Below are 23,456 nucleotides of genomic sequence, written 5' to 3' on the forward strand. Positions count from 1 at the left end.
AAGTGAATGATCAAGCTAATAGTTCATTACGTGGCCCAAATGAATGTAAAGCCCACCCACCAATAAGCGCCGAGCGCCCGCAGCCGCTGTCCAATCAGAGCGCGCAAATCATGACACTGCGTTTCGCCCCTGCTCTCCAAATCAGCGAAGCTGCAGCCTCTCTCGCCTCACTTCTTCTTCTTTAACGCACACACTGTTGGTTTCATGGATGTACGCTGAACCGTTGTTTGCATTACTCAAGTTGTTATCAGTCCGTGTTATTTTCCGGCAGCTTTTCTCTAACAATGTCTCTGTGAGGAAGGGCTGTCTTTTGACTGAGGTCACTGCAAAGGTCTCGAGAAGGAAGTAAAGGCGTGCTTCAACTGCCGGACTTTGGCGGGACGGACAGGGACTATGTTCTCATCAGCAGGGAAGCGCGGTTTCACTATTGAGTCTTTGGTGGCGAAGGAGAGCCCATTAACGGGGGATGACCCTATCCGCCCCACCGCGCTAAGCTACACAGCACCTACAGACAGTTTTCTGAACGCTTATCCAAGCCCAGCAGGTCGCGCGCTTTATCCCAATCCCGAGCTTGTTTTCCCGGAGTCCGTGCAGCACGCGCCCATCGGCGTGCACCCGCACCAGCTCGGCGGCGCGCACCTCCAGCACCCGCACTTCTTCAGCACGCAACACCGCGAGCCTCTCAATTTCTACCCATGGGTCTTGCGAAACCGATTTTTTGGGCATCGGTTTCAAGGTAAATGTCGAGGATCAAGACAACACATTGCGTCAGGTTAACCAAAATATTATATAGGCTCATTTAATAGGCTACCTCCTATCAAATCAGATTTACTTTTAAGAGCCCAGTGCCGTGAGTTAGGCTACGAAGGTAAACTCAATATTTTGATCTGCTCACAACTTAAATAAGCAGACATTTAAATAATAATAATAATAATAACAACAACAATAATAATACGAATTTTCCCATGCAGATTGAATTCACAGTGAAAGTCGTGGTTAGATATAGGCCTAAAGGTCGTACTATTATTATAGACAGTAACATCTGAAATATTATTCTGAGCAAAAACTCTAGAGTTATACTTCATACAGATGACAAATTGTTTTTTGTTTTTTGTGTCACCACAAGTAATTTTTATTTTCTTGTCATTTTACTCGCTAGCAATGACAGCTAGCGACCTAACACTATTGCTCTACATCACTACATCAGCTCACTCCACACAACCACACGAAATATTTTCTCCCAGAATAAAATTAAATTACACGGCGCAAACTAAATGGCAACAACATTCTGGTTTCACAGCATTTGGGATGAACAACGCAAGTTTAAGATCAAGGTCACGAGTTCACGTCATTATATTCTTACGGATAAATTGCTGTTGATATCAGAAAGAATTCTGTTGACAGCATTTTATTTATCATCAGGAATGTCAAACATAGCACTGCAGAATTTCCCCGTCATTCACCATGATTTGATCCATCCCTTTTGTGATTTTAATTAGTCTTATGTAAAGAGTGTTAATTTGGTCCATAGGATAAACTTTTGACAAACATGTAGATTAGACTAAAGAACAAGGGAATATCTGAAATGGATGGGGTCTAATTATCAGTTTGTTGGGATGATCCGTGAACAAAAACAATCAACCCGGAACAAGAACAACAGCAATGAGTGTTATTTAATAAAATGATGAAAAATTACGAAATCAGTCTTGACTGTTAAGTCGTTCTCTAGTTTAACACTTTGAATAACTTCCTGCACCTTTTTCTCGTTTTGACTTTTGGATTAATATATAATAATAACAATAATAATAATAAGAAAAATAATAAGAATACACATGACTGTTATTAATTTATAAAACCTATAAAAAAATATTTAGGTTCAACTGAGGTTTATTATTATTATTATTATTATTATTATTATTATTATTATTATTATGAAACCACTAAAAATAACTGCAGCCATTTATTCTGATATTTCTGGTAGTGCGACTAGGATGTCAAATAACATACAAAATAGACTTTTACATATAAAATAACAATTATAACGGATGGACACTACAAATATATCATGAAGAATTTAATGTAAAATCGGATTCCTACAAGGGTACTAAAGCATATATATATATATATATATATATATATATATATATATATATATATATATATATATATATATATATATATATATATATATAAAATCAGCGGTCAGGGTGGAATATAACAGTGGTGCTTTAGATTAGGTCTAGTTCATTGTTGTTATAGGCTGAAAGATGTTGGCACACACACACACACACACACACACACACACACACACGGGATAATGAAACTCTGCATTGTTTAAGAGTCGCACACATTTGAGCTCTGCATATTTTAATCTTACTGCACAAGCTTTCTTGTCCCTGTTTGTGACTCCTCTTTCATTTTTCATTCTGTATTTTAAGGGAACGACGTCTCACATGACTCGCTGTTGCTTCACGGGCCTTTTGCGCGGAAGCCCAAGCGGATCCGGACAGCATTTTCCCCCTCACAGCTCCTGCGCCTCGAGCGAGCTTTCGACAAGAACCACTATGTGGTGGGAGCAGAACGCAAACAGCTCGCCAACAGTCTCAGCCTGTCCGAGACACAGGTAAATACTAATCCCCCAGATCTCATCTTAGCTGTACACACACTCAGTACACAGAGGATCGCCTAGAACTGTATGCAGATTAATGCAAGTGATGAAAAAATGTAGAAAAAATTATTAAACGTGGAGGAAATAGTTTAATCAAGGAATCTTAATCCTAAGGGAAAAAAGTATATTATTATTATTATTATTATTATTATTATTATTATTATTATTATTATTGTTGTTGTTGTTGTTGTTGTTGTTTGTTTTTATAAGACACAATAGAAGCACAACATATAAAACAGAAAATATACAGTCTAAGATTATGTCGCATATAAAAAAAAATCCAGATGCTTTCAAATAATACATTTCACGATTTAGTGCAGTTTCAGCGTGGAGTTTAAATGTGTCAGATGAACATTAGAAATAGGTTAGTGTGGTTTAGAACAGGAAATTTTGGCCAATTAAATTTCGGTTTACCAATAGGGTTTCTTAAATAATAATTTTAAAAAAAAAAAAATTTTCAAAAAGAAAATGAAATAAACACAATAACGAAATTTGTAAGAATATCTATAACAAGTCTTTCTATTGTTTAGGATTTTGTAAAAATCACGAAATGTCAAAACCTTTTTTTTTACGACTGAAGTGCAATTCTGTGGCGGAAATTACAGAGAGACTACTGCTGATTTATAAAAATTGGATAGTGGCTAATAGGGAAATATAATATTTGACAATAAACTGAAAGTTGTTTCCCTGAAATAGACGCATAACAATCATAGCTCTTGCGGCTACAGGCTTGGGAACCAAATATGAGGGGAATTTTTAGAGGCAGAATAATTGAAATAATTGTAAACCTTGTTAACATATTTATAACTACGCACTATATATGATTATGGAACGTAGCTCCAGTATTTTTGACAGACAGCTGATGCTCGTCAAGCGCGAACTCAACAGAACAAAACTGATATATTGGCTCCGTGTGTGTACGTGTGTGTGTTCAAAGTAAGTAAATGTCTCTCATTGTCCTGAAATCTCCTCTCTTAAATGTGCTACTTTAATATATTTTTTTTTTAAAATAAATGAACAAATAAATAATAATAAAACACACACACACACACACACACACAAATATTAAAAACTTTGTGTTTAAATTCGTAATGGGTTTGGATTGTGAAATTATGTATTATTGTGTAAATTATAAGCTATTTACTCAGATGTCACAACGTGATCAACATGAATGTAGTGTTATCTAGGTTCTTTTAACTACAAATTAAATCCAAATTTTTAGTATCCAATTACTGTGCTCATTAAAAAAACTTTTTTTAAAAATCATAGTGAACAATCATGACTCACTCCAGATTACAGTGGTAATCCACAGATGACACTTTTTTTTTTTTTTTTTTTTAGGAATGCATGTATAGTATATATGTGCCGTTTTGTATTAAGCTTAATTTTGCACTCACACTGTGCCCTGTGCTCTGATCTCCAAAAGGTGAAGGTGTGGTTTCAGAACCGCAGGACCAAGTACAAACGGCAGAAGCTGGAAGAAGAGGGACCAGAGAGTACACAAAAGAAGAAGGGTAATCACCACATCAACCGGTGGAGAATTGCCACCAAACAGGCTGGATCTGAGGATATAGATGTCACATCTGACGTCTAGAACCCATTTGCACCAGGCTCACACACAAGGCCATGAAAAGTTCTATTTATTTATGTTTTAAGGAATGACTGTGTATGAGTCTAAACTTGGTTGCTATGTGTGTGTGTGTGTATGTGTGTAAGAGAGGGAGATGTTGGCATGTACATTTCACTATGTTCTTTTTCGCTCTTTGTAAATGTACTCAGAAGTATGATTTTGCTCTTTCTCTACAACACTGGCACCAGAAGACTAACACTACCACTAAAACTAATTCCATTTTCCAGCACGACACAACCATTATGCCAGTGCATTTAACCTACTAATGTCAATTGCTAGCTTTGTACTTACAAGAAGACTCTTTAATGATGGTTATAATTAAATGTATAAAATTATATTGTATCTTCATTTAAGGGGACAGTTCAGCCAATTTACATTAGAGACTTCCATTCCTACTAACATTAGGGTTTGTTTTTGTTTTTTTTCCATATTTTTATTAAGGTTTTCCGGTAGCAGTTGACAGCGATGGCAAAACAAACAAATTGTGTTGCAAGGAATCATTTTACAGGCCAGTTTAGACATGATCTACCCTCAGTGTAGGAGCAAGAGTGTGTGTGTGTGTGTGTGTGTGTGTGTGTGTGTGTCTGATGATCTGAATGCTCGGTTCTTATTCAGTCATGGTAATGCTGGCTGCTGGATGCAGGTTACAGTGTGGCAGCTCCTGAATATTTCACTGATTCATAAACAGAAACTACTGAATATTTGCCAATTGTCACATTAATGCCTGTATAATGTACAGTACATTTAAAATATAACCCCCCCAGAAAGGGACCATAATAATAAATATGTTTTAGAAACAACTCTTGGCTATATGCCTCTGCAGTTCTTTTCTTGTTGATTACATTTATATCCTCTCTCTCTCTCATACACAAGCATAAACTACATGATTGCCAAATTACATTATTAGGGCATACCAAATAAACTTCAGCTAAGTTTAAAAGTGCCGTTTCATTCACTTTTACAGGATAACATCTGCGGGTGCTGTGTTTTTTTTAAAATTTTTATTATGCCTCAACAGTCTCAAAAAAAAGGAAAGGAATCTGTGTTAAACGAGCCTGCACGTGATCTTTCACCCCAGCATTTGACCCCAAGTCTGCAGTTGAGTTTTAGTCAAGTACAATGACACTTAAGAAAAACAGGCAATGTTACATGTTAGATGGAAAGAGAAAGAGTTAGCAGAGAAAAATTGTGTCTGTAGGTTTGTTATTGTATAGGACACCTTATCCTGCACACAGGTGCACACAAATACTGCATCCTCAAAAGCGCACACATACCATTCATTCCTAAAGCCCACTCTCTAGTCCCATATGCAGCCAGGAAAAGAAAGGAAACTAAAGGATAAATATGTAGAAACGTCTAGGTATATTAAAGATTTTGTAAAAACAAAATAATAATAATAATAATAAAATAAAATCTTTTAAAAAATCTAGAAAATATTTGTATATATGAATGATTGATGAATTTGTTAAACCATTAGTAAAATAGTATATTCCATCTTGCTTGTTCTGTTATATATCCAAAAGCTCAGGGTTCAAAGATTTTGGGGGGGAAAAATACCACACTGGTGTATTCTTGGCTGCTTGCCTAGAGAGAGAGAGAGACAGTTCTCACACCAATCTATTAACAAATTATTACCCAGAATCACTTTCACTTAGATCAGACTTCATAGAGGATGATGTTCATATAATAATTTTTTTTTAGCAAAAACAATTGTATAAAATAAAGAATACAAACAACAATGCAAATTTCCCATCCAAACAATAGGACAAACTCTACTTATTTAAAAATAATAGTAATTACTCTAAAAATATATTTTTACCAAAATTATTTACACCCCTAAATATCTTAAATAAATGCAAACAGATTTTTTCTCGGTCAACGGGAATAGTTGTTTTCCTGAGGTATAAATATGAGGTTACACACATGTAAATGTCTTTTTCAAGCATTACTATGGGGAGAAATGGCTGTTGACCCACACAAAGCTTGTAATGGATATAAAAAATTAGTAAAGAAAAATCCCATTAAACACAATAGGGCCATAACAAAAAAGTTTCACATGTCTGAGTCAGCTGGAACTGGACCTAGGAGCATGCTGTACCACACAGTGAGGATGAAGGTGAAGGAGGGGAAAATACTTAGAGATGACGGTTTTAGGATGGCACAGTTTATTTAATTCTTGTGGTTGTCAAGTTTCAAAATAAACTGATAAATACCACTTTCATAACAACAAGCTGTTCAGAAGCGTTGCCAGAAATAAGCCCTTCCTGAGAGCATTTTATAAAATGCAGCATCTGAACTTCACCAAGTGTCATTAGAAGCACTTGTTATTGTGCGTTGTGGTCACACAAGACCAAAATCAAACCTTTTGCTCATGCATACCATCAGCATCTTTGGTGGAAAAAAGAGGACTGCATACACCAAAAAGCACTGAAACCTGCTGTAAAATACGACTGATCACTGATGCTTTGGCAGTGTTTTAAGCCTGGTGGTTCAGGTGATCTCGTAAAGACTGATGGCATCATGAATCCTGCAAAATTTGACTGACTCTGCCAGGAGGTTCAGACTTGGCCATATGTAGAGCTTTCACCTTTCAAGATTTCAAAGATGATGAGCCAAACATACTTCCAAATCTGCACAGAAATGTTTACAGAAACACAAAATCAGTATTCTACAATCATCAGCTCTCTGGATCAATATTGTACAATCATCAGTCTCTGGATTGAAACCTGTGGTCTGAATTGAAGAGGACAGGAAGGAGTGGTCCAAGATCTATGAATAAGTGTCTCCAACCTTGCTAGGTACTACAGGGCAAGTGACAAGATATTAATGGTAAGAAAACCTTCTTGTGTAAAACATAAAATGTCTGTATGTTTGAGGTTTAAATACCACTTACTGCATATATTTCTTCATGAAGGGTGTAATTATATATATATATATATATATATATATATATATATATATATATATATATATATATATATATATATATATATATATATATATATGGTGAAAAATAGGCACAGGTATAGGATGTTTTGCTTCCTCAAAAAATAAATTATTGTAAGTTTATAAATAGATATGGATGTATAGGGCAGCAAATATGCATAAATGTACAAGCCATATTTCAAAGGCTGTCCATATGTCAAAATGGCAACAGAATGGAAGTTTGCTATATATTATTAATTATGAAATAAATTAAATAAAAAAAGGCAAGCATTCATAAATGATTAAATATAGAGAGAACTAAGCAAATGTTGATTTTGTGATGCTGTTTACAACCATGGTGACATGCCATGAGAATCAAGTTAATCTTTAAGATAGTAGAATTGACAGTTTAAAACAAGTGCAGGTTTTAAGGTCTGTGTAAGGGTTTAATGTAGTGTGTGTGTGTGTGTGTGTGTGTGTGTGTGTGTGTGTGTGTGTGTGTGTGTGTGTGTGTGTGTGTGTGTGTGTGTGTGTGTGTGTGTGTGTGTGGCATCCCTGAGGCTGTTCTATATGGTTAATGATTGTGCATGCAGCTTCATGTCCCACCCTCTATCACCATGGCCCACTGTGACATGTTACCATGACAACCAGGTAGAAAAACAAAGGCCCCTCCCTCCAGATCTTTAGATGGCTCTAATGATAAGACAAAAGTCCACATCACTCAACCGCCCTGACAAAACATCACAAGCAAAAGACAATTAGGCAAATAAAGATAACTTTACTTTATATATACCAATGCCATAGGCATATTAAGACAGAACTTGGTGAAATATTTGTGGTTAGTGGACTGTTAAAGAGTTTTTGTAGCTGTTCAGTTAGTCAAGACTAAGCTATGTCAGAAAAGTCTTAACAAATTGGGACACAGTATGACAAAGCAGGCTATAAGTAGCAATTTTCCGCATCAATGGAGACACAAGTGGTATAGCATGTAGGTAACGGAGAAAGCTTTAGACAATAGGTAACATTTAATTTTGATATGGAAATAAACTTAGCATAGGCAATTATACTTCTACAGTATTTGCCACGATGTAGTGTCACTGCTGTGTATTTTTGTTATTAGTCTGTTATACCAGTCATAAAGGGCAGTTATTTACAACACTGATCTGTTAGGTATTCAAGCTGGTCTTAGTGTAGTGTGTACAGGTACAAAAGAATTCTTTTCTCGTATGGCTTCTAAGGAACAAACCAAGCTCATATCTGAATGCCTGCACTGCAGGACAAGTTAAACATTAGATAATTTACTAAACTGTCAACACTGTCTTTGAATTCTATCTCCAAAATCATAACATCACATTTTCTCTGATAGACATTGATTAAGTATTGAGTAAATGGAAACAGTTTACATTTATCGAGCATTTTACAAAATACCTGCAATAGAGAAAATTAAGGCACATATTCTGTCATTCTCATGCTAATTTCATGGTGATTTGGCAGTAATGTCCTAGACTATTCAATGGTGTACTTGATTGCAAAGAAGACACGTGATTAGCACTGGTGTGTGAATGCACCTGTCACGGTGTACAAGTGATTAAACAATCCACAAACGCATCCGAGTCATGTTATGAAGGTTTCCTGAGTCATTTATCGCCTAGTGCCAAGATGGTTAATTGGTTAAAGGCCTTTGTTGTAGGTTAGGAACTTGCATTCAGTTGCTGCAGAGATCTCTGGCTCAAGCTGAGATACATGAATCTGAGAATTTGAGAGAGAGAAATACATACAGACAGAGAAGAAACACACTGTATTTAGTGATTCAACAGACACAACATATCCATAAATCTGAACTAATCTCTGACTCAAGTGTAATCATCAGTTAATCCTAATTCCTTTTAGTCAAGACGTAATATGTACACATGGCCAGGGTCATCATTAGCCCGTTCAACTCAAAGCCACTCACACTCTTAAATTACCTAGAGTACTACAATATTAAGAGTTGTGTGTACCTCTTTTTATATATCCATGTTAAGGAGCTGATCTCTTAGCTAAAAATTGCATTCATTAACCGTAAACATCCACTCATTAAGATGTTTAAAATGTTTAATCAAATGTGAATTAAGAGAACTGCATCTCCACGAGAGCCTCAAGCATTTTTCACAGGCATTTTTCACAGGCATAACTGACGCTTAAAAAAAAAAAAAGCAAAAATAAAGAGATGAGTTGGTAAAGGTCCAAGGCAAAGCTAAAACGTGCAATATTTTGCTCAGAAACAGATGGCAAGGAGTGTGCGAGTTTGTGAGGCAGAATTTGAAACAGACGTGCCATGGGGTGTGAAAAGGTGGGGGTACAGGAGTGGCTGATTTTTGGGAACGCACTCGTCTGGAACCCTCTGAAACGTGTAAAGAGGGAGCGAGAAAGTGAGAGGAGAGGAGGAGGGGAGAAGAGAGAGAGGAATGGAAGAAGTTGGCAGCACATATGTCTGCAGTTCAGTAACCATATGGATGAACAGCTTATTACAGACCATTTTAAATCATAACCCTCTTCACAAGAGACAAAGACAGGGAGAGAGAGAGAGAGGACAGAAGAGCTGTTTTGTGTTGTGTCATGTAGTATCCTGTAGAGCTGCTGCGGTTTTGTTTTGTGCGTTGCATTAAGCGGTAAGGTGTAATGTGGTACTGTTTTGTTGAGATTTGTTGTGTTATGCAGTTGGGTTGTGCATATTGTGCTGCTTTGTAATGTGCTTTGTCTAAACAAAGTGTTTGGTGTTCTTACCTGGCTATTCTGCGGGAACAGACTGATGGCAAGGGGCAGAGCCAGACTGAATGCACAGAGACATACCACGCTGTGTACAGGCAGCACAAGGCGAGGGTGCGTCTGCAGTAAGGGGAGTCTAACACACATACACACACACGCACACAATTCCACAACAAAATAAAAACTCTCAGCATCATGGGCATTCCTGTAATCATCATTAAAATCCCTCTTTTTCTGACACTTCCTCTGTGTGGTGTGAGATCACTCTGTGCCGACACCTCCCCCAGCCCTCACTCTCGGCCGCAGTGCAGCGTGGGGGCTTGTGGGATAGCGTGCTCGGCAGGAGTCCTCCATAGCAGTCCTAGTTTAATGAAGGCAACGGCTGCTTAATGACGACTTCATCAACACATACGCATGATGAGCTTTAATTGGCCAACAGACACGACCAGGCACTCTGCATGCGCGCAAAGTATATGTGTGTGTATAAAAGCAGGGAGAGAAGGGGGGAGGGATCAAGAAACGTCGTAATGAAAAAAGTAACTTAAAGATCTTTTATCATGTCCATCAACTGCTTAAGATATGTCATCATGGTGATCAGTCACTCTTAATTTGGTCTGAGAAAGGCTGAGAGGAAAGGAGAGGAGTGCATGAACACTCGCAGTGAATGGAAGTGGCAGACAGTAAAAGACCTGCAGGTAAAAATCTATGTTAAAGGTTCAGCCATCACACACATGTAAAAACACACTTCTCTCAGCACGCTAATCCATCAAACATGCTTCTCTTTCAAATCCCCCACATTACAATGACCCCTCTCATCTCATGTTCTCACTCTATTGAAAGCCAGTGAGGGTGAGCTGACTGGCAGCATTGCATAGAATAGCTCACCGTTTGCCCACACACACACACTCACACACACACACGTGCGCGCACGAGTTAAGTTATGAAAACTGAGGAGTAGGTGAAACAGAACATGCCAGTCTTATCAAACTCTCCCAAAACTCCTGTCCTATGCAAGAAAAAGACTACGATGTAGACACACAGCTGTAGGAAGACAGACACACAAATACAACATTGCAAAATAATATCTTAGCAAGTGAAAATATCTTGAAAAAGGGAACTTATATAATATTTCTCATTATGATATATTATATATATATATATATATATATATATATATATATATATATATATATATATATATATATATATATATATATATAAAAATAAATAATATTATGATATATATGTACCATATAAAACCATTAAGCCTTCTTCGAGCCAAATGTACTAATTTTGAGGGGTTTTTTTTCTAGAAATAAACAATTGAAATTATAAAAAAAAATGCTTAACAATCTTAAATCCAATAAAGAGACATCTTAATTGAATTGTCCTGTAGTCAAGATATTTTTATTTAAGATGCTTTTTACAGTAAAAAAAAAAATGCTTAAAGCTGTGAAAGTCCTGTAAGCACATGCAGAATAAAACATAATTTATCTACCACATGATAGGACTACAGAAAGCATGTACACCATTAAGGGTTACTCTGTATGATAATAGTTACACAAATATCAAGTATCTCATTTCAGAACTGTAAACAGAACAGAATAAACAAGAATTGCTGACCTCTCCAGCATGGCCATCAGCATAGGTGGAAGCATCAGGATAGGCATGGGTAGGACTACACGGGTCATGGCTGTCTCCAACACAGCCTGCACACAAACCTATCCACTCATCACTCAAGCTCATAATCAAGAAAGACTTAAACAAATAGGAAATCTGAGACCATGGAATCAAGGTTTTTGACATTGGATGGGGTGTCAACTCATCACAGTGCACAACAGCGCACATACAGACAGAGACACACACACACACACACACACACACACACACACACACACACACACACACACTACGGACAATTTGGAAATGCCTTCAGTGCATGTCTTTGGACTGGGGGAGGAAACCGAAGTTGCCCAGAGGAAACCCCCAAAGCACATGCAAACACCATGCACACAGGGCGGGAATCGAACCCCTAGCCCCGGAGGTGCGAGGCAAATGTGCTAAACACTATATTAAAAGCCCTATGAACAAAAAAAATTTAAATGTCAATTTGGCTGATACAATGCAACCATTTTTAGATTCATTTTACACACACACACACACACTATATATATATATATATATATATATATATATATATATATATATATATATATATATATATATATATATATATATATTTATATATTTATATATTTATTTATTTATTATATACACACACACACACACACACACACACACACACACACACAGATTTGTAGTTGGACAAAAAATTAGTAGCCATAACATTAGCAGCCTTTTACAAAAGTAATAAGCATTTCCTGACTGAATTTATTTATTGCCATGTGTTGTATTTATAGTGTATGTATAGAAGAAGATCTCAGTGTCCACTCACGCGTCTGGCTGCCAGCTTAGAGGTGGCCACTATGTTACCATGCTCATCCAGCACACTGATGCCTTCAGACAGCTCGCTGTGGCGCATCAGCAGCACATTGCACACATTGGCACTTGCTACGAGGAACAGAAAGGACAGAAAAGGTGGTTAGAACGGGAGCTGTAAATAAATCAGTGTTCTCTGAGCATCTTGTGGATGTAGAGATCCTCTTAATTGAGAAGACTCGCATATGCTTCTATTTATAATGCTGAATGGAGCAGATAAAATGATTCAAAATATGACTAAGAAATCTTTGTCAGTAACAGTGCTGCACAAAACAACACAGACAAAACACACTTATAATTAAAGTTTAAAGATGTGCTTGGTGATTTAATTAACAAAGTAATAAGATTAAAACATTAAAATACAACTTTAAAGTAGCTCCACACATTATACAAATCACAATGACATTAAAACAGGACAGTGATTTACACAGTTTACTCAGTGTGTGTCTGTGTATGTGAGAAAGCCTGAAGCATTTTTAATTTGCAGGCCTTGTGTTGTGAGTTATCAGTGTTTGGCGCTGCAGTGTTATGGGGCTGAGTTAATTGGCTGAGTAAATAGCTATTCACCTCTGAGGGGTTTAGACCAGATGAATTAACCATATACATGGGCGTGCACACACACACACAGGCACAGATACAGGCGTGCGCGATCACACACACACACACACACACACACTATTTAACATGTGCAAACGTACAAGCTTGAAAACATCAACACACTTCAAATAGAACATGTACAGTAAATGAACTCTACTTTAAATCTTCTATGTGTGTCAGAATGACATGGAAATCATACACAGTCCTGAACTGTTGCAATAAGCTTATGCACACCTGAAGCATGTCTTCAACATTAACAGAATTCCAGACCTGAGCTAGGCTACTGCAATAAGGTCAAGACATCAAAGTAAAGTCAAAAATGAAAATTAAGGCAGTATTTCAAACCAAGCATCTGTATTGTGTCCAATTAGCTCAATTTAATAATCTTTTATAAATAAGCACTGGGGGGAAACAACAACAACAACAACAACAACAACAACAACAAAGACGACGACATGGCGGCCTGGAGACACACATCCTTGTGCTGACACAGAGAGCACTTTAGGCCTAATTAACCAATTAGAGAGCAGCAACCAAGAGCTAACAAGGCTCTGTTACCCAAGCCAAAAGGTAAGGGGGGACTGGATGATTTAATTAAAGGAGAGGGGTGAGGGGACAAAAACAATTTAATTACAGCCAAGTATCCCCACGGCATCCTGGGACTGTCTCTCAGAGCCCCTCTGGCCTTGTTAGAGCCGCTGAACGCTAATGGAACAGTGAGATAGCGTTCCAGCGATTCCCCTCTGACACAAGTCAAAATAGAACACACCAATAAACAAAAATAAACAAACGCTTAATGTATTGGTGGTTAAAGGATAGTACACGTGAGTGTCATTACAATTACAAACACAGGGCAATGAGCGTTCAGACAGAAGATGACATGACATAAACGCTCACATGATCTTAATGAATTAATATTTAGCTCTACTGATTCAGTCATTTAATTATATCCTGTTTCTAATCATTAGGTATGCATAAGGCCTTTCAAGTCAGGGAGGGGCTACCTTTGGCAAAAAAAAACAAAAACAAAACAGGACCCTAAAACATCAAGACATTTATTAATGTCTCCTTCACACACACACACACACACACACACACACACACACACACACACACACACACATACCAACTGCAGGAAAAGGGATGAATCTTTGAACCAGAAGTCGTGTGGCTGGGCTGAAATGCTTGGCTCTCTGAATCAGAACTTTCAATCCCACCTGTACAGTACACATATGTACATACAAACACACTTGAAAAGCTGTTATGTAACACTACTCAAACCAAGTACAATCCAGTTCGTATAAACTAATCTATAACACTAATTCATCTCTAAAACTAACCATAATAATACAAACTCAAACCTAAACGTTTAGTATAAACTCAACCCTAATCCACATATTAACAACTGCCGCAAGCTCCTCAGTCAAGCTGTTGCTGGGTGGGCAGCTTTACAAGCATCCCTACTGCTCAATACTGCTTTCTCCGCTCCTAGAAGACCATATTCATCACATATCTGATGATATATCATTATCATCACTGTTCAGGACTGAAATAAAAAGACAGAGTAACAATAATAGTGATAATATGTCACTGGACCATATCAGCTTAATATCCACAGCTAAATAACCATTACACAACTGCACTGTGTGAATGACTTATGATCACAAAATCATTATGCTGTGTTGTTGATGCATGTTGAGATCAGTTCCTATTAGACTTGTAGTCATATTTTAAACATAACAAAAATGTCCTCAAGTTGATCCTTTGGATAAAAACTCTCACATAATTAATAAATTTGTTTTCCTGTGTATAAGGACAACAGGTCCCCTATGGACCCATGAGACTTGGTGACAGGTCATGACAGGCTGTGTGAAGTTGCTTCTTGTCTGTCTTTGGGAGTCTCTGGTCATTTCCAGCAGCTCCTGTTACAGGCCTGTCTAACTGCCATCTAACAGCTCTCCCCCTTTCCCCTCCATCTCCCCTCCCCAGTAGGGGGCCTCGTCAGGACTTGGGTTTTAATTAGTGACCCCTCCCTTCACGTCCCACAGGCATGGGGCCATTTGTAGTTGCTGTCACCGTGGTTATGGTTGTCGTGCCCCAGGGCATCAAACCGCCGCCCAGCAGGGCAGCTAATTGGCTCTTGAGGACAGAGGGAGGCGTGGTTACATGGACACATGTGCTGAGATCTGAGCTCTTAGCTGGTGCACAGAGTCAATGACTGACAAATTTATACTTGACATCTAGGATCAAATACATTCAAAACACTTTGTGTGGCGCACCTGAAAACTAGGCCTTCGTGTCCTGTGTTGCGTGTATGTGTTAAACTCACTGCAATCATCACTGCACTGCTGACTGCACCGAGGTATCCCTGAAAGAATTTCGTCATCCCTGTAGACTACAAAACAGAGTCAATGGTTTTAAAACAGCAGTGATAACAGGAAGGACAGGCAGATGGAATATTTTTACAAAACAATGAAGACATTTGGTTTTGAGATCAAAAGATCAAAGATCACAATTTCAGCTTTAATTTCCTGATATTTACATCCATGATGTGTTAAAGAAACTGGCACCTGTGATTTGAACCCACCCATTTTTCATGTAAGCAAAAATATTGGAACATGTGATTGACAGGTGTTGGTTACAAGATTTGGTTTTAATACTTTCGGAGGGGACTATACAATAAATCAAGCCTAATCGAGTTAAGACCACCAGACGTGCTCTTCAAGTTGGACTAACTACAACACCACTTGCACATCTCTACTGCACCCTGGAGGAGACTGTGCTGCTTAGACTGTACCTTAGATGCATTGCGATTGCAGTAGTTCACGCAAGCATTATGGCTCTGGTTCAGCCACTGAGAGATCCAGAAAGAGAAAAAAATAAGGCAAGGGAGTGAATCATCAACAAACTAACCAGCATTATCTATGAACACTTAACTGTTGAAAGGAAGGGGCTGTACCTGCCAGAAAATAGTAGAGGCCAGGGTCTGACTGGGAAGTAGAAGACCCACAACCTATCAGAGTGGACAGCAGTTATGAGAAACAACAGGTTTTTAAAGTACATTCCAGCTTAATAAATGTTCCATTTGATAAAATATAGTTTGGATGTCAAGTCTTCTTCAAACAAACCAAAACAAACTGGATTTATAGTATGGCTGCCCTCATGCTCTTCATTTTGGGTAAACAACTTACCACTGGTGTACCAAAGGGGATATAACCTAAGAAAACAACAACAAAGAAAAATATGTCAGAGAAAATACAGAATAAGTGAAAGTAAAGCTTAAGATTTGAGAGCAAAAACCTTGGAGAGGAAAGAATAGGGGAAAATATCTTATAGACAGACTCCCATATATTATTATCATTGACCTTTCACATGGGAATACCAGTGTGATTAGTCTAAAAAGACTCTAGCATTCATTCCTGAAGTCGTGATCTTCAACACTTTTCCAGCAAACAGGTCTCCTTCCTTCCTTCCCTCCTTCTCTCTCTCATTCTCTCTCTGTCTCTTTAAATAGCTGTGTTAACACCAGGCTAAAACACTCCTATTTCTGAGAGGCCCAACAGCATTTCCAGGCAGCAGGAGCCGAAGACTTTAATCAGAATCCAGCTGAGTGTGACCTTTCCCAATCGCTCGGTCCACACAGTTCGCCTGCCATTCTGCCAGGTCTCCTGTGCTGGTAACAAGGAGCAAACAGCCAACCGACACACACTCACACATGTTAGAGGCATACTGACACCCTCACCTGACATGCGAAAGGGCATGGGGATCTTCTCTCCAGTGTCTGGATGAAAGATGGCCTGCGGGTGTAATGGCCACTCAGCAAGCACCGAGGGAGAGTGAGAACGAGAAGTGGGGTAAAAGAAGACAAGCACACGGGCTAAGACAACTTCTGATCACTTCATTAGTCTACTTAAGACAAAAGATGGTCTGTCCGTGAATATGTATACATATGTGAATGTACATAGCATATGAGCATTTAAATAATCACTAAGTGATTACTAGTTTTAGATTTGGACTCACCTGTTTTACCTTCTGAGCCTCCCAAAGCTAGAAAACAGGAAAGGATTAACTATACTTAATTTGTGACCATAAAAAAAAAAAAAACTGTGAATAAATGAAAATGTAAAGCTATGTGAATGGGGCAGATAAGTGTATTCAGGTACATGGAACCTGTTTTCACACAGTGGCCTCTGACCTCCCTGACACCTGTCATGAACTCCCCAATGTTAACCGAATCAGACAATCAATAGAGTGCTGCAGGAATTAATCCTAAAACCTGGAAATGAGTTAGTATTTTTGCACGTCCAGTTCCATCCTTCTGAAGTCAATGGGTTTTTTTTTTTTGAATGGGGTGTGTGTGCATTAAATGTATAGAAATATGATTTATAACAGCCTTACCTGTGCATTTGTCACACCTATGGGTAGAGTGCCATCTTTAAAGTGTTCTAAGAGTTTCACACATTTATTTAGGTGACTCTAAGATGGAAAACATATACACAATGAAATCCAAAGAAATTCATCATAAAATGTTTGACATGATCATATTTTTCAACCAAACAGTGCGATGCAATGATTTGCAAATCTCATAAAACCCATAAACCTTCATCTATAAAAATAGAACATAGAAATCAAATGTTTCAACTGAGGAAATGTACCATTTTAATGAAAAAATAAGGTAATTTTGAATTTGATGGCTGCAACACGTCTAAAATAGTTGGGACAGGGCAGCAAAAGGCTGGAAAAATAAGTGTTACTAAAAAAGAAACAGCTGGAGGAACATTTAGCAACTAATTTGGTTAATTGGCAACAGGTCAGTAACATGATTGGCTATAAAAAGAGTACCTTAGAGAGGCAGAGTGTCTCAGAAGTAAAGATGGGATGTAATCTGGATGGAAGCATAGGTTGCTCTAAAACCGGTATATACCTTTCAGCATTGCTGGTGCCTTTTTAGATGTGCAAGCTGCCCATTCCATAGGCACTAATGTACCAGAATACAATCAGAGATGCAGGCTTTTGAACTGAGCGCTGATAAAAAGCCAGATGGTCCCTCTCCTCTTTAGACCTCTTTAGTTTAGCGGATGCGGCGTCCATGATTTCCAAAAAGAATTTAATATTTTGATTTGTCGGCCCACAGAATAGCTTTCCACTTTGTCTCAGTCCATTTTAAATGAGCTTTGGCCCAGAGAAGACAGCAGCATTTCTGGATCATGTTCACATATGGCTTCTTCTTGGCATGATGGAGCTTTAACCAGCATTTGTGGATGGCATGGCAAACAGTGTTCACAGACACAGTTTTTCACAGATTGGTGAAACTCTGCCCATCTTTACTTCTGAAAGCCTCTGCCTCTCTAAGATACTCTTTTTTTATAGCCAGTCATGATACTGACCTGTTGCCAATTAACCTCCAGCTGTTTCTTTTCAGTAACATTTACTTTTCCAGCATTTTGTTGCCCCGTCCAAACTTTTTTGAGACTTGTTGCAGCTATTAAATTCAAAATGACCTTTTTTAAATGGTACATTTCCTCAGTTTAAACATTTGATCTGTTTTCTTTTTTTTTTTATTGTGAATAACATATGGGTTTATGAGATTTGCAAATCATTGCATTCTGTTTTTATTTACATTTTACACAGCATCCCAACTTTTTTGGAATAGGGGTTGTATGTAATCAAATGTTTATCATTTGTATTTGAGAAATGGAGCAAACAGTTATTTTGCATGGCCTGATTCAATTCTAAACAAATTGTCTGCTGATAACACACACTTGTACATGGTCACTGAGTTGGTCTTTTTTTATTATTCACTTTTCAAACCTGCTCTATTCTAAGGTGGCACACCCACTTCCTCATTTTATACCCAGAATACAAACGCATCTCACATACCTCTGATACAAAGAGTGTGCGAGGGTCAATCACATCCAGGAAATGTCTTAATCTCCCATAAAAGGACCCCTGGGACATATAGAAAACACAATAAACAATCCTGTGGCATTATCTCCTACCATTGACACAAAGCGAGGAATGGTTCGATTTACTTTGAACATAATGACGGATGAATATAATGACCCTCTGAAGCAGCTGTTTCAAAATGAATTTTTTAAAAAGTAAGCTTTTCTCCAATTCATTGTTAATTAGTTTTAATTAATTTTAGATTTATTTATATTAGATCATATTACAGATTTCCCAGCCTCAGTCTGTAGGTTCTAAGAGGCAGCTGGTGCATTCAGGTCTCAGCAGCAGGACTAGCCAGTTGTTTTTGCCACCAGGTGCAACTGGCTCGTTACAAACACCAACTGTCTGCTAGTTCATAAGCAGTGAAGGCAATTAAAGTTTTCGCAAGTGTGTGTGTGTGTGTGTGTGTGTGTGTGTGTGTTTGGCAAAGTTCCGCTTTTCACACCATATTTTACTCTACTACATCTCGGAAAACAGACGTTATATTCACCTGTTCCCAGTCTTTCATTTAGCATGGAGCTAATTACAGCACATCTGCAGTCTATGCATTCAGAATATCCTTCATCATTTGAGAACTGACACTGATCACACACACCGGATAATAAAACATCATTAAGTATGAAAATTTCATCATTTGGATCAAAATGTACAATGTATAATGTAGGACAATGTGGTACAAAATAAATCATTTATAGAGCCATAATTTTGGACAAAAAAATCGTGGCCTGAAAATTTCATTCTTTTAGACAAAATAAATGTTTTTTTTTTGCCAGTGCATCTCACAAAAACACTCATTTAAAACATAGGTGGCATAGTGTAATGATGCATGGCTTAGTTGTTAAAATGTATCAGTGAGCTCATCAAACACTCACTTCCATCCAACACTAGTTGGTTTAGAGAACAGCAAATACAGTTTCCTGCAAAACTATTGGAACCGCAAGGCCAATTCTTTTGTTTTTGCTGTAGACTGAAGATGTTTGGGTTTGAGATCAAAAAATGAATATGAGAAGAGAGTTTAGAAGTTCAGCTTTTATATTTTATTACATGCAAAATGTGCTATCAGACCACCCAATTTGTAGGCAAGCAAAAATATTGGAACATGTGATTGACAGGTGTTACTTGTTACCCAGGTGTGTTCTAAGATTGACTGATTTAACCATAAATAGCTTTGAACAGCTACTCTTGGTGTTAGCCTTCAGTTACAACTGTGATGACTGCATTTTTTGCCAAATAAGCCAGAATGAAGGAAAAGCCAAAATGAAGACCAGAGAGCTGTCTATGGGAGAAAAGCAATCCATTCGAAGCTGAGAAGAGGGAAAGTCAATCAGAGTCATTGTGCAAACATACAACAATTTGGAATGTCCTGGAAAATGAAAGAAACCACTGGTGTACTGAGCAAAAGACACTGAATGGGGCTGCCAAGGAAAACAATAACAGCTGATGACAGAAATAATATGAGAGCTGTGGAAAAAAAAACCCAAAAACAACAGTCAGTGATATCACCAACAACCTCCACAGGGCAGATGTGACGGTATCACAATCCTCCATTTGAAGAGCAGAAATGTAGAGGCCATACCACAAGATGTAAACCACTCATCAGCAACAAGAATCATAAAGCCAGATTGAAATTTGCAAAGAAATACAGAGCTGAGCCGCAAAAGTTCGGGAACCAAATTTTACCTCTACCAATGTTTGACCAGTGAAAGGCCAAAGTGTGGAGAAAGAAAGGATCTGCTTATGATCCAAAACATACAAGCTCATATCTGTCATGGCTCGGGCTTGCATGGCTGCTTCTGGAATGGGCTCACTAAACTTTACTGAAGATGAATCTCATGATGGTAGCACCAGAATGAATTCAGAATTTTACAGGAACATTTTGTCTGCCAATTTACAGAGAAATGCATCCATATTAATTAAGAGGTACTTCATCATGCAGTAAGACAATGACCCAAAACATACTGCCAACACAACAAAGGACTTCATCAGGGGAAAAAGTGGAACGTTTTAGACTGGCTAAGTCAATCAGGTGACCTTTAACCCAACTGAGCATGCATTTCACTTCCTGAAAAGAAGACTGGTAAGAGAAACTCCCCCAAAACAAACAACAACATGAAAGAGGCTGCCTAAAAAAAAGTAAAAAGTAAAAGCCTTGTAAAGCATCACAAATGAAGAAACCAACACTTTGGTGATGTCAGTGAATCACAGACTTGACACAATCACTACAAACAAGGGATACACAACCAAATATTAAGTGTTCTTGACTTTAATTTACTTCAAGGCACAGCTGTTCCTATACTTTTGCTTACCTAAAAAAGGTGGTCTGATAAAAATGGTGGTCTGATAAAAACGGTTATATGTTTTATATTGTTTAAGGCATCTAGATGCAAATATCAGGAAATAAAAGCTGAAATCCTAAACTTTCATCTTATATCCATCTTTTGCATTTGGTATATGGCACAAACAAATGAATAGGCCTTGCCTTTACAATAGTTTCAGATGGGACTGTATCAGACATTGAATGTATTGTTTATGGGGTGAGGTAGCAGTAGTTTAGCTATTATACACATGAAACTGGTACCGATTTTCAAATACAGTTTCAAGCAAAGATCAATAGAAAAGAATGGAGTTATTTGGCACACGTTTATATACACCATCTAATGCTGTTTAAAAATGAAAAATAATAAAATCTTAATTTATAAAAGGCAGCGGTTATGAAGAGGTAATTGTTACCTCATACCTCAAAATAATATTTTGGTTGTTAATGCAAAACACCTTAAAATCAGTTTAGTCACTAAAATGTCAAAATGGAGTGCACAGTCAATCTTTAATTTAAGCGCTTTCATGTGTGGGTAATGTTACCTTTTAGCAGTATGTTAATTGTTTTTGCAATTATAAATGCACAAAGCATAGTCTATTGTGTAGATAGATGTAGATTCATGCGGCAACAGTTGTGTCAGCTGATTACAGAGAGTGAAATGTGCCTTGGATATCAAATCTAAGGCACATTTCTCCACACCAAAAAAATACTGTATGAAAGCAAGCAAGTCAAATTAGCAAGCCCACATAACACACCCGTATGTATGTCTTATTATTTATTTAATTTTTTTTGTTTTTGTTTTAATTCTGCACAGAGTCAAAGTATCGAAACAAATTAGTGACCCAATCAGGCAGCGCGTGCGTGTGTGTGTGTGTGTGTAAAATGCAGTTGGGTTTCTCCGCATTTACCTGATCAAACCGAGACTCGCCAAGTCTAAACTGAGGATACATAGTGGACCAAACCCCGCGCAGTGACACTGAGTAAAGTTTGTGCTGAACTGCTCTTGGTTTTGTGTAGTGTGAGATACAAATAACACACAATCTGGCCACGCCCCCTAAGTGCCTAGTCATCGTTTCATTGCATTTTGGGTAATGTATTTTTTTCCCTCCTCAACGTGACTTACCGTTTATACTTAATACTAACAAACACTTTATGATGCTTTTTTTAAATAGCCGAATTCCAGGTAAATTAGGCAATATGCACCAAAAATATGTGGACATCTGACTGTCACACCCATATGTGGGTCTTCCGCAAACTATTATCTTTAAATTTGGTTGCACACAATTGTATAGGATGTCTTTAAACACTAACATTACAATTTCTCTTCACTGGAACCAAGAGGCCCAAACCTGTTCCAGTATGGCAATACTCCTGTGCACAAAGTGAGATCCATGAAGACATGATTTGCAAAGTTTGGAGTGGAAGAACTCGAATGTCCTATGCAGAGCCCTGACCTTAAACTCTGAACACCCCAGTCCTCCTCCCCCAACATCAGTGTCTGAACTCACTAATGCTTTTGTGGCTGGCTGACCACAAATCCCCACAGTCATGCTCCAAAATCTAGTGGGAAGCCTTCTAGAAGTGTGGCGGTTATTATAACAGCAAATGAGGACAAACTCCATATTAAGGGTCATGGTTTTGAAAGGGATGTTCAACTAGCACATATTAGGTGGCTACATTCTTTTGGCCAAACAGTCAATATATTTCTTTGTAAATTTTATATAAGGTTGATTATATTATCATAATCATTGAGAAGTATGATTTCATTATCCATGTTTATGGCCTCTATAATACAAAATTTTGAGAGAGGAAAATTTACAGAGTGGTCCATTTTAGCTTAATATGATAAATGAAACCAGCCATTTAATTCAGCTATCTTGTTAAATTAAGCAAGAATTCTGGTGTGTTCTGGATTGGATTAAAAATTATTAAGAGGCCTACCAAAAAACAGACATATTATTATGGCGTCTATATTAAATGCTATATCAGTCTACAGATATGTACTGTATATCACTGAGATTCACAGTAATTGAATCTTGGTCACTATTTGGCCTTTTTTTTAAATTTTATTTTAATAGTATTATATTTGCACTGTTTGCTGTATGAACCCGTGCTGACTATGT

General features: G+C 37.7%; 2 protein-coding genes across 2 annotated transcripts; one reads left to right on the forward strand and one right to left on the reverse strand.

The window, feature by feature from the left end:
• The first annotated feature begins 117 nt into the window (after positions 1 to 117).
• emx1 (empty spiracles homeobox 1) lies at positions 118 to 5,106 on the forward strand. The gene is made up of 3 exons (XM_017464547.3): positions 118 to 736; positions 2,439 to 2,623; positions 4,095 to 5,106. Exons 1-3 carry the CDS (start codon positions 394 to 396, stop codon positions 4,260 to 4,262), a joined length of 696 nt encoding a protein of 231 aa, XP_017320036.1. The 5' UTR covers positions 118 to 393; the 3' UTR covers positions 4,263 to 5,106.
• Positions 5,107 to 7,981: 2,875 nt separating this feature from the next.
• sfxn5a (sideroflexin 5a) lies at positions 7,982 to 22,418 on the reverse strand. The gene is made up of 14 exons (XM_017463259.3): positions 22,242 to 22,418; positions 18,948 to 19,016; positions 17,466 to 17,543; positions 17,088 to 17,114; positions 16,810 to 16,864; positions 16,259 to 16,284; positions 16,027 to 16,080; positions 15,865 to 15,921; positions 15,397 to 15,462; positions 14,194 to 14,284; positions 12,427 to 12,542; positions 11,595 to 11,680; positions 9,990 to 10,107; positions 7,982 to 8,972 (listed from the first exon to the last, which is right to left on the reverse strand). The coding sequence occupies exons 1-14, from the start codon at positions 22,401 to 22,403 to the stop codon at positions 8,895 to 8,897; spliced, it is 1,083 nt and encodes a 360-aa protein (XP_017318748.1). The 5' UTR covers positions 22,404 to 22,418; the 3' UTR covers positions 7,982 to 8,894.
• Positions 22,419 to 23,456: the final 1,038 nt, after the last annotated feature.

The sequence above is a fragment of the Ictalurus punctatus genome, chromosome 3 (genome assembly GCF_001660625.3).
Source record: "Ictalurus punctatus breed USDA103 chromosome 3, Coco_2.0, whole genome shotgun sequence".
Taxonomy (NCBI): Eukaryota; Metazoa; Chordata; class Actinopteri; order Siluriformes; family Ictaluridae; genus Ictalurus; species Ictalurus punctatus.

What these genes read in the sequence shown, in the direction of transcription:
- sfxn5a (XM_017463259.3), bottom strand. Translation starts at nt 22,403, where the DNA reads ATGACTAGGCACTTAGGGGGCGTGGCCAGATTGTGTGTTATTTGTATC. An exon ending in GCAATCGCAATGCATCTAAG is followed by an intron (nt 15,463 to 15,864) that starts GTACAGTCTAAG and finishes TCTGTTTTGTAG; the next exon opens with TCTACAGGGATGACGAAATT. An exon ending in GCAGTGCAGTGATGATTGCA is followed by an intron (nt 14,285 to 15,396) that starts GTGAGTTTAACA and finishes TGTACTGTACAG; the next exon opens with GTGGGATTGAAAGTTCTGAT.
- emx1 (XM_017464547.3), top strand. Translation starts at nt 394, where the DNA reads ATGTTCTCATCAGCAGGGAAGCGCGGTTTCACTATTGAGTCTTTGGTG. An exon ending in TTTTGGGCATCGGTTTCAAG is followed by an intron (nt 737 to 2,438) that starts GTAAATGTCGAG and finishes CTGTATTTTAAG; the next exon opens with GGAACGACGTCTCACATGAC. An exon ending in TCAGCCTGTCCGAGACACAG is followed by an intron (nt 2,624 to 4,094) that starts GTAAATACTAAT and finishes GATCTCCAAAAG; the next exon opens with GTGAAGGTGTGGTTTCAGAA.